The following is a 12,377-nucleotide window of genomic DNA, read 5'->3' on the forward strand; positions in this document are numbered from 1 at the left end:
TAGTGTCAAAGAAGTGGGGAAGCATCTGTTGGTGGTGATGGGGTAGTGGTACATTAGTACCCTCAAAAGCAGCGTGTGGAGACTCCAATGCATCTCTTCTAGGTGATGGGGTAGTGATGCATTAGAACTCTGAGATTCTAATTCTCTAATAACAGACCCTCATTAGAAAAATAAAAATTCTTAGCAAAAAAAAAAAAGAAAAGAAAGAAAAGGAAGAGAATGCAATTAGAGAAGACAGAAATAGAAGACTGAATTTGTGGTGTTTTTTTTTTGATGAAGGACTGAATTTGTGGTGTTGTTCCCCTCCAAGTGGAGCATCTTGGCACCCTTGTTTGAGATATGCTATTATTTATAGCTGATGGTGGCGAAAGGGTTAAACAATCTCAAATACATGATCTTTTGCCTCAAGTTCTACTCACATGCACTAGTGCTACCAAGTTGGACTTCAAAAAGCATTCCAAATTTGATCTACAATGTTATGTTGATACATCTTTATATATAACATGGAAGTCTTATAAGTCAGGTAAATCTAAATTAACCATAACAAATGACAACATGGTCATAATAGAACAAAGTAGAAAATGAAGGAGAATGCTAATCACTTTAATCTTTAAAGAATGAAGCGAGTCTTCATCTAAAATACTAAGAAGTTCCTGCAATGCAAAAGAGTTTGCTGTGGGCTCGGTATAGATCATAACATGTTATCATCTATAGTTTGTGACCTTAAGGTCATCATTTCCCCTTAGTCAAGACACATGCAGATGGGGGTGTAGAAGATGGTAAAGGTTGGTGGGGATTGAAACTCCACTATGGCAAAGGAAGGAGCAAAGAGCGGCTTTAAGTGGTGAAGTGGAGGGAGAGTATGAAAATATTGGATGCATGACTACGACTGCTAAATCAGTGAAAGTTTGACTGACTTAATGGTTAAGCATTTTTCACATTTTCTTAGTCAAACTTCATCAACTGTAAAACAAAATCCATAGCACAAAATCAGATTTTTACCCATGCTTTAAAATATTCATTAGTATATTACAACATATACCTACAAGAAAAATAGTTAGTATTATACAAACCTTTTACTAACAAATTAAAATATCTATAGACACTTTATATCTTTTATTGACAGATAATAAAATCTATAGCCAATAATATAGATAGAAAAAATAATTATTGGTAAAAACTGAATATCCCGACCAATTTTTGTCCATAGGCAAAAGCCTCCAAAGGCAAGTTTTCTTATAGTGAGCTAGCTATTTCCTATTCCTCTTGCTATTAATGTTGCCAAATATTTTTCTACATATCTTCATGCAAATAGTTGCCCACCTACCTTCTTCATCCTCCCTCTTTTCTTATGCACCTAGGTTTGATGCTACCATATTATGTCATAATTTGACTAATATCATCTTGTAAATTAATCAGACCAAAATGATTGTACCAATCCCATCTTTCTGATCAACATAAAAAAATAGATGCTATTTGGGATCAATTTCATATTTTATTTATAAAATTAAATAAAAATTATTTTTTATTCTAAAATTTAAAATATAAATAATTTGGTATAGCCAATTATCTTCAAATATAAATTTGATGATGGTGGTAGAGACAATAGAGATAGTAGTAATGGTGGTAGCAGCGAAAATCACAAAGATGTTAGAGGCAACGATAATGACAAAGATGGTAACACTAGCATTAATGGCACAACAATAATGATGGAGATAGTCATAATGGAAACACTAGCAATTGCAGTGGCGGCAATGGTGGGTGATAGAGATGGTGTCGGTGACTATAATAGGAAAAGACAATTTTTGTTTCTAGACATAGTGATATAGTAAGAATTAACTTCTTACTTTTATTTTTCTAAAATAATAAATATATTTTAACATAAAAATACAAATAATATGACCAAACCTATCGAGACTTATGTGATTCTATTTTTAAATTAAAATAAAAAATAAAATCAATGTTAAACAAGTTTTTAGTTTTCTTTAAAAAAAAAATTATGAAAAACTTACTTATGATATAAGCCAAACAGAATAGTATTAAACATCTTGCAAACATTTTATTCTTGGTTGATGCAATAGATGTTGGCATATGTAGCACATCCTCTTAATTATAGATTATGAGTAATTAACAAATTTATCTTCTTGGTTTAAATTAATTGGTATATTTAGATCATGTTTAATTTTTCGAATTCTTGGCCAAGATATCAATTTTCTATTAGCTTCAAACATTCATTATAAAATAAATATATAAACAATGTTGATTTTTATTATTTCAACTAGATCAAAAGGATCACTAAATTACAGCTATAGATTGCTTTGATATCTTTGGGTATGCCATATCAAAAAATAAATTTCACATCCAAAATTTTGCAAGCTATAACTTCCTCGTACAACATTTGATTGAGGTATCTTTTTTTTTTCAAAATTAATTTTTTTTTTTTAAGAATCCAAGAGGAAGAAAGGCTCCTCCATCAAGAGGAAATAGTTTATGACTATTTGAATGGCATACACAAGGTTTGCTGGATTCTTTTATCCAAACCTACAAATAAGGTTTCATATTAAATAGGAATGTCCCATTAGGCATAGTGGAGAGGACACAAAGCCCCATAGGACAATCGATTTTCCAAAATAGGTAGTGAAAACTTGTGAACAATGGTACCTCTATGTGCCAGCTGAAGAGACATTTCGTAGCTTACATTTTTCATGATAGTCTACCCACTGAACTAAAAGCCTTACACACCATTGAAGCTGGAGAGATGAGTGAGTTCGGTGGCTATTTGCTGTATGTTATGATCAAAAATAATGGAAATCTAGTTCTGAAAGATGGAAGCTGCTTATCTTGCTTTGCTGACAGTAATGTAGCTTGGAAGTAGAAGATGTGGAGATTACATTCTTTCCAAAGACTTCAAGTCGCTGTACCTATTAGGCTTTCGATCGTTAGAAACTATTTGTTAATTTGTTAATGGTTCCTCTAGGAGTCTCAAAATTTAGAGAAGATGGTTGGAAGCTTTGGGAGGTTGAGCTTAGCGAGGATGATGGACCAGAATTCTTTTGAGTAGCCACATTGTAGCAAGAGGTGGTGTGTGGATTCTTCATTTTTGCCACATAAAGCGCATCTATTCTCAACATTGATTCTCCTCTTATTCAAATTTTTTGTAGTTAGAATTTTATCATGATAACAGATCCAAATGAATATCTTAGCTTTCTCTGGGATTGAGAGCTTCCATATGAATTTGCCAAATCGAGAGACCACTCCTTCATACAACAAAAAGTTATCGTAGTGTTTCACTTCCAAATTCATTTGTCTGGTTCAACTGTTAGGGGGGATGGCTGGAGAAGAAGTGACATATTCTAGAGTTCTTCCCTTACTTGTGAGCTCAACGGTAGCCTGAAGTTCAGCTCAAAATTATGCTAAAGAAGGAATTCTGCCACTGAACTATTTTGATTTCTTGCAAAGTAGAATAGATTAGGGAAGGAGAGGTTTAAAACACTTTCTCCAATCCACACCGATCATGCTAGTATAGGGTATGAGATCCATTACCTAGTTTCGGATGAAAGCATTATTTAAACAAGCCAAATAATCTGAGGCTATTATGCCAAAATGGTGATGCTGTTCTGATCAGATATCAAGTTGGCTCTAAAGGCAACATTCTTGAGTAGTAGATAGCTCTTAGCAGCTTGCACTAAGAACTTTATTGATTGTTAAAGAACCTCCACCACCATTTAAGCAGAAGAGCTTGATTAAGGGTAAAGAGATCCTTAACTCCTAAGCCACCATAATGTCTTGGCCTACAGACATGATTCCAATTTACTAGATGTGTGATGGTACTTTGTGAGCACTAGATATTCCATATAAAATGTCGGCATAGTTGATTGATCTCCCTAACAACCACCAATGAGAGTTTAAGTACCAAAATCTAGTAGATAGGAATCACTTGAAGCATGGAGTTTGTCAAGGTGATTCAGCCAGCTAGATTGAGTGTCTTTCCTTTCCAACCACATGACCTTTTGGATATTTTCTCTATTAGAAATGACCAGCCTTTCTTGGCCAAATTTGAGTGATGGAGGGGGATACCAAGGTAACATGTTGGAAGTTTAGAAACTTGACATCCAAGTATAGATGCTAGTTTGAGAGTATGATCATCACTAGTTCCTAGGCCAATGAGTTGGGTTTTAGTGAAATTGATACTTAGACCTATTACGAGTTCAAAGGTGTATAGAATTAGTTTTAGGGTCTTGATGCTTGATATGTTAGCTTTACAAAAGATTAGGGTATCATCAACAAATTATAGACTACAATTATGCTCCTCTAAATCGAGCAGACAATTTTTTAGATGTGGCTGTCCTCAAGATTTTGGTGAAAACATCGATCACTAAGATGAAGAAGAGGGAGGAGAGAGGTTACCTTGTTTTAGGTCACTTCTATCTCGAAACCACTTCCCTACTGAGTTATTGGTGATCATTGCTGAGTTAGGTGAATAGAGCATATTTTCATCTAGACGATCCATTTGCTATGAATCCTCTATGAGTCAGGAGATCAAACAAGAAGCACCATGATGCACTATCAAATCTTTCTTGAAATCAATCTTACAAAGAATGCTCAATAATTTTGATTGCTTGCAATAGGTGACTAATTCTACAGCAGAAATAAAGTTGTCGAAGATAATTCGGCCTTTAACGAATGTCGTTTGAGAGTCAGAGACCAAATCCTCCATCTTGGATCGAATCTGAGATGATAAGACCTTGGAGATAATCTTTATCATCCCTTCTCAATGCTGATAGGTCTAAAATCCTTGACCAAGATATGATCGATTTTTTTTTGTATCAATAATACATAGGTGAAATTGAGTCTAAATAGGTCACTTGCATCATCGTAAAAATCTAAAAATAACTTGATTATATTATTTTTAGTGGTACCCCAATATTTTTGATAGAAGGCCATCTAAAAACTATCCGATCCTGACAATTTATTTTTTGCCAAGCTAAAGATAGTTATCTTGATCTCATCTTCTGTAAAAGGGATTGTCAGTAGATATAAATCTGATGGGTTCCCGAGATACAGAGTTCTCTAGTCGATCAATGCATGTTGAACTCCTGAAGTTCCAATTAATGAGGAGTAATATTCAAGAAAAGCTTGTTTAAACCCAACTTGGGTCTTCATAACCTTATTACCATGCTGAATCTCAATTATACGATTCTTCCTCATCTTGTTGGACATCTGATATGAAAAAATTTTATGTTATGATCACCTTCTTGGAGCCAAGAGATTCGTGATTGTTGTTGTCAAAGCATCTTTTCTTATTGAAGAACTAACTCTAACTATTGTTTGAGTTCAGCTCTAGACTTCTGCTCTTTTATGCTTAAGTCCCTTTGCTCTTCTATGTTGTCTAGGTCATTGGTTTGATGAGAATTCTGTTATTTCTTTTGGATGACGTTGGCTACAATTGCCTTACTCCATCTTCTAAGATTGGCTTGAAGATGATAGAGTTTGAGGGCCATGTCGGCAGCCCCTTCCTCAATAATGGAGATTTCTGACCATCAATTCCTGATCAACTCATTGAAACCCTCAAAATAATACCAAATATTTTCAAATCAAAAGGGTTTTCTTAATATACTTACATTGCAATCCACTAGCTTGAGGCTAAGGCCGAGAGGCACATGGTCTGAAGTTACTCATGAAAGTGGAGAAAGCACAGAGGATGGTTATGCTTGGTGCAAGTCTAGGGAGATAAGTTATCTGTCTAATTTAGCTAAGATAGCACATTGTTTGAGATTCAATCAAGTATATTTGCGGGAAGCTAGATTAACTTCAATCAATGCCAAGGAGTCAATGAAATTATTGAAGTCCATAGACAATCGGGTATTCTCACATGCTCTTGACTTTTCTGTAGTGAATCTAGTAGCATTAAAGTCACCTATCAATACCCAAGGAGATTTGATATAGTAGCTTAGAGCATCTAATTCAGTCAGAAAGAAGATATGACTATTTTAATTGTGTGGCACATAAATATTTGTGACTATGAATTTCTCTTCGCTATTCTTCACTAAAAATTCTATACTTATTGAGTACCTTCCAGTATAAAATGGTTTTCCTCAGATTTTATTTTCATCCCACGCTGTTAGAAGACCTCCTATAGACCTTGAGGCCTCCAGTATTTGGAAGCCTTCGAGTTTGGGACTACATATAGGCCTCAGAATACATTAAGAGATTCGATTTAACTTAGTTTATTGGAGGCAAATAATCATGCATTTGGACTCTTTGATTATCTCCTTAACTGGGCATCTCTTTGAGGGAAGACCAAGCCCTCTAACATTCTAGAAAATAATTTTCATCAGCTTTTCAAAAAAAAAAAAAAGAACAGTAATGAGAAGGCCCTATCTGAGGCACTTATCATCAACTTTAGTAAAAGCTGTAAATCCAAGAAGATATGAAGATGGCCATATAGGAGGTATTGATAAGCACCAAAAGAAGGCCAAGTTAATAGCCATATTAAGCATAAGGTCCTAACAAGCAGCTTGCTTACATGATTGTGTTTACAAAATGTCTGTCTTGGGAGCAAACTGACGGGCAGCAGTAAGTCATAAGAACTATTTGCCTTCTTAGGAGTATAGGATGTAGTAGTTATCGGTATCATACCAACAAGAGGAGCAAATTGAACCTGTATCATAACTAAGAGTAACAAAACATAAGGGGTTTTTTGAGGCGCAAGCAGTCATTTAGCTTTGGTTTTAACTTTTTTCTCCATTATTGGGAGACTATAGCATTGTGCTTCAAGGCTCTTCAACATCTTTATAGGGGTTGCAACTTCAACGGCAAGGAGGATCAATCTATACTTTCTAGTCATCTTAGCAATATCTCCGATTGTGAGGGGATTAATGAAGAAGACATCCTCCTCCTTCAAGCATTGTTCAAAGATCCCCAAGGTTTTGAGCTTCTTGGATCATATACGAGCACTTCTTTTAGCAACAACTGATGTAGTGAGAGCGGCTTGGTTGTGATCTATGATCTTGAGAATGGATTTGAAGTCCTGGGATATAGGGATAGGCCGTTGTGGGGTAGAGCTAGGTTTCTTTTGCACCATAGGGGGTGCTGAGCCCATTAGGTAAAAGGTTACTTTTTGAGTAGGAGTGGAAGGTATAATATTCTTAGTAGCAGTGGACACAGGCTCAACGAAAATCAGAACGTTTGGAATGAATTTGGTTTTGAATTTGAAACCACCAAAGGAATCATCATTTTCATTAGGATTGTCGCTAGCTTTAGCAATTCAGATGCAATGAATATGCCATGGATTATTACAGTTATGTATGATTTACGTGTATGGTTGATCATGTCTAGAAGGTTTTGAATATTGGGTGTCAAGATGAGAGAGAAAGCACAGATTCATTGGGATTGAGGGTGGTGACCTGGATTATGTCGTTCTAATGAACCACCCTTCAATACATTGTCTCATGGATGCTGAGACTGTGGGGGCTTGCTATGGTAAGCCAACCCAAATCAGAACTCCCAATTAGAATCATCTAGGTCATAGGGTTCATCGTTTTGAAAAGATGAGTGATCTATGAAAGGATTATACGAGATTAAACAGTTAATTATAAATTTTACATAGTAGCAAAAGGCTCCTATAGTGACTTCAATAGTCTCGGGAATGGACTCTAAGCTTTCATAGAGGAATTGGAGGTCAAAGCTAGTAAGATCTTCCATGTTAATGCTTGAGTGGCTGGCTCTAAGGGAAACCCTAAAATTAGCTATGATACTAGCAACCATTTTGATATTCCAACATATGAAAGAAAGGTTTAGGAGACTGGCACAGACCATGAACCTAAGGTTTAGATAATTTTTCAAGATTCACGATGTTACATCAATCCTAAAAGGTTTGATGCATATAATGATTAAGGATATACAATAATGTTTGAGCCTTCAAATAGGTTGCTCAAAGTAAAATTTTTTTTCAAAGAAAAACTGACATATCTCTCAATCCGAAAAGAACTAAGTGAAGCGGCTAAAAACAAAATTAATATAGAAATTAAGATTTAGTTTTAAAAAAAATTTAATTTTTTTATGATTATTTTCACTAGCTATGACTATTGCAAAAAAAAAAGTTATAACTTTTAAGCAGAAAAGAAATCCAACTAGTATTTTTATGGATACATGTAAAAAGAATCTATCTTTAAATTTTATAAGAGCAGACAATACTAATATAAATGAAAGCATTGTGATCAAGCATACGATGAAATTAATGAAGAAAAATAGAACTTGCACTCTACTTTCTAGATTTTCTTATTTCTTATTATTTTCAAAGATTCAATTTGAAGGGGTCGAAGAAAATCCTTTTCTTCTCCCCAGTTAATCATCAGCTAATGTAAACAATATACTTTGAAGCTAATACTATATCAATATATTAGTTGAGACTTTCCGAGTTTACTTTTTATTCTGTTAAAAAGTCAATAAAAAAACTAAATTAATATCTAAAAATATTAATTAATTTTAGTTCGATTTTATTAGTCCAAGATTTCGATATCTCAATTTAGCCAAACATCAAAATGTATGACTTGGAATCAATCACCCACCAAGACAACCAATATAACGAAACGAGAGCCGTGCAGCATTGCTCTATTTTTTAAAATCTTGTTCTGGTCATCACTCTCATTCTAATGGTTGGAAACTATAAACGGCATCAATAATGAGGCATCTTGACTTCCAATCTCCTCTGGACCGGCGTGGTCGTCTGGTTCGGATGGGTTCGGTGCACCCGGTTCGCTTGCCGGCGTAATCAGACAGCGTGGCGGGTACGCTCTCGTGGCATCATACTTATTAAACACCATATAAAATCCCCATCACCTGATGACATACGTCTTCCAGAAGGTTGAAATGGAAACGCAAAAAGCCAACCAGATCCATCATATGACGCATCATAACCTGACCCATCCACCGAACCTTACCTTCTTGCAAATGACTTTTTGGCCACAAATTTGGTAACGGACAACAAATCTATCCATCTCATTAATGCATCATCAACAAATTATCAAAGCAATTTAAAGTGCCTTTCCCATGCAGCACATGGTACCCCTTTAAGCCATAGATTTAGTTCTATTTAACACTCTTTCTAAGGTGAGTCATGGTGAACCAAAGCAAAGCAACGCGTCCATGGCTATAGATATAGGATTAATGTAGATCTTAGTAGCATTCTTCGTCTGATCAAGCCAAATATAAATGAATTACTCTAGATTTTTTTTTTTTTCTTCTGAGAAGGCTCTATATATATATATATATATATATATATATATATATATATATATATATATATATATATATGTGTGTGTGTGTGTGTATTACATATATGATGCACTAATTTAAACTACAATTTTTTAAAAAATCTTTAAAATTCTAAGGATAACATTTGGAACTTAGTGGCATAAATTCATAATTTTATCTTCTCAAAATATAGATATATATATATAACTGCTAATAATACTCATGAGAAAAACATGTCATTTACTTTGTGAGGATTAGAAGAAATTACAAGAAACTTTATCACATAATCACCATCTCATGACAAGGAAACTAGTATGATCGTGATGGAGATAGTTACATGTACCAAGTGCAACACTTTAGGGCAGCTTACACAAACTGCCACGGTGTATCAAAAGGGCAGATTAGATGGGTTCATGGTTGAAAAGGAAAATTTCTCAACAAGTGGAGGTTATATAAGATTTGCTTCGGAGACCATTTCAAAGCTAGCTTTTCTTCCAAGCAACACAACCCCGACCCTACCAAGTCAAACCGCAGGAAAAAAATAGATAATAGAAGCTTCTTTGAACTGCATAGATATCTCCATTTGACTAACCACCTCCCTTCTCTGATCCAGTCTTCTGTAGACCAGAGATGGAAGGAAAGAAAGAGAGCTCCTTCTGTTTATAAGTTCTTCACAAAACATTCAGAACTCGGAATTTTCTTGACAATCTTATGCCATCGCCAAACTATGTTCTGTGGGACTGGAAGCTTCAAACGCATCGATGAGGAGCCACGGGCTCCAGGTTCGGCTCCGGGGTCGCCAAAGGGATCCAAGAAGAAGGCCAACAAGAATCCATACTCGACGAGGGGGCTCGACAAGTTCTCGACCGTGCTCGCCGAACTCGAGGCCAGGAGGGAGAAGATCATGGCAAAAGTTGGAAGAGATGGCGTCTCGATGGTGCGGTTCATGTATTCGAATTCACAAGATTGGGTCCCAATCATTGTGAAGCTAAGAGAAGATGCAAAACAAGAGAAAACAAAGCGGGATGATGCCAAGAAGCTAAAGCCGCTGCCGCTGCCACCAAGCCAGCCTACTTCAGAGGTCGGCGAGGAGTCGTCGGCTCCTCTGGTTAGATCGAGGGATGGTAAGGAAGTTGTGAAGGAGGCGGAGCCGGCGACGGAGAGGAAGGTGAAGAAGTGCTTCACTTGGGGTGCTAAGGAGGGTGAGGTTGGGTTTTGGAGGTGGAGGCCTAGTTATTATTGGCCTTTGGTGATTGTGCTGATATTGGTTTGTTTGGTGATGTTTGGGAGGGTGTTTGCTATATGTTGCACCTCTATATGGTGGTATTTGGTACCCACCATGAGGAGAGGGAGTGGGAATGTGAGGAGATCTATGAAGAAGAAGGACTATGGGAGGAGGCTAAGTGATAAGAGATTGGGTACTAGTTTTGGGGTGGCACCTTCTTCTCAGGCCAAGAATGTGGGTGGCGCGCAAGAGATGTCATCACCAAGAGCCTATAGAAATGGGAAGAGAGGGTGATGAACATAGGTCCTTCTTCTTCGGTTTTTGTTATTTTCCCCTTTTTTTCCTCTAATTAGCATGTTTTTTTTCTATGTAAATTATCTTTGTCAATCTGGTTGCAGGTTTTTTTTTTCCGGTTTGTTTGGTTTTATTTGATCTTTAGGGACTCAATCTACGTACAGTTCGATGTTGTTGGTTTTTTCTTCTTCCCAACAAGAAACACTGTTGGATGTTTTGTCTTCCCTTTTCATGCTTTGAATAATCAGCAAGCTTTTATTTTATTTTATTTTATTTTTTTCCATTCAACTAACTTGAGGAGTTGACGTCTTAATAGATTAAATTAAAATGTGAAAGTCTCTTAAGACTTTTAAACACACGTATTTTGTGATTCAAAGAAGAAAGTTTGATCATCCTTTTGGGGTTATTGTTTTCATAATGGCAATTGTGAGATGGAATCCAACATCAAGGCTTACGTTATTCCAGTGGGAGACCAAGACAGATGAGGAGATTTCCTGACTACTATTTGACGAACCAGATACTGATGCTTGTTGGCCGTTATCGAAAAGAGTTGTACTGCAGTTTTAGGCTTTTAGCCCTTGGCACATTAATTTACCACTTAGTAATTAAGAAGCCAACTAACATAGTGTATAGTGTATGTGCCGTGATTGCTTTCAATAACCTAATCCATTGTAACCAGCCCACAAGATTTACGGTGGACCTCCATGAAGGGGAGAGACTATTGGCTATCAAAGGAGTGAGTTGTTTGCGAGCCGCCGTGAGTTTGATTCAAGTTTAGCTCACTCATTTGGCAAAAATGATGAGCCAGAGTTGGACGTAGCTTACTCAAGCTTAGCTTGTTTTAGTTCAAATTATAAGTTCATAAATAGTATATATATATAGGTGCTTTTTTTCCTCTAGGACTCAAGACTCTTTATTTTAGGGCTTTATATGATACCTGGGCCCTTGGGAGGGGGCTGGAATGTAAAAAAAGTAACCAACTTAGCCTAAATATGTTTGGATCGAAGTTAGCCTAAATATGTTTGGATCGAAGTTATAGGTCCCCTTTTAGTAGAGGTAATTTCTTCTTGCAAAGAATCCATTTCTATACTAACTGTACGTCAATAACCTATTACAGAAGACATTCTCCCTAATAAGACAAATAGTGTTGATCTTGCTGGGATCAAATGAAAAAAATGATCATTATTATAATCTATATTAAAATATTTTCACGAATTAGTACTTACTGATGTAAGAATGATACCGGGCTCACTTCAATACCAAAAAGACGAGTAATAAGTAGAGGCAGCATTATTGGTATCATGGACGGTAGTTAAGGTAAGAATATCTATTTATTACAAATAATGCAGATTATGTAAAATAAAATGTATTTTCAACTATAAAATTATAATATAGTCAAGATGATTAACCATGTAAATAAAATTTTGAATACCTTTAAACCCTCACAAAATTTCTCAAGTTGTTCATGACTAGCTTAAGTTTGGCTCAATTATTAAATAAGCCAAGCTTGAGATTGACCCAGTTGGTTCGTGCTCGCTACTTTGACACCCCTAACCATCACCATAATGTAATCTGATAGACATCAATATCCTATATTGGAATT

The 12,377-nt window shown here is 35.8% G+C and overlaps 1 protein-coding gene across 1 annotated transcript; it reads left to right on the forward strand.

Annotated features, from left to right (window-relative positions):
* The first annotated feature begins 9,822 nt into the window (after positions 1-9,822).
* On the forward strand, positions 9,823-11,042 carry LOC105060676 (uncharacterized). The gene has a single exon (XM_010944470.4). The coding sequence runs from the start codon at positions 9,983-9,985 to the stop codon at positions 10,772-10,774; it is 792 nt and encodes a 263-aa protein (XP_010942772.1). The 5' UTR covers positions 9,823-9,982; the 3' UTR covers positions 10,775-11,042.
* The last annotated feature ends 1,335 nt before the right edge of the window (positions 11,043-12,377 follow it).

Source organism: Elaeis guineensis, chromosome 13 (assembly GCF_000442705.2).
Source record: "Elaeis guineensis isolate ETL-2024a chromosome 13, EG11, whole genome shotgun sequence".
In the NCBI taxonomy this organism is placed as follows: Eukaryota; Viridiplantae; Streptophyta; class Magnoliopsida; order Arecales; family Arecaceae; genus Elaeis; species Elaeis guineensis.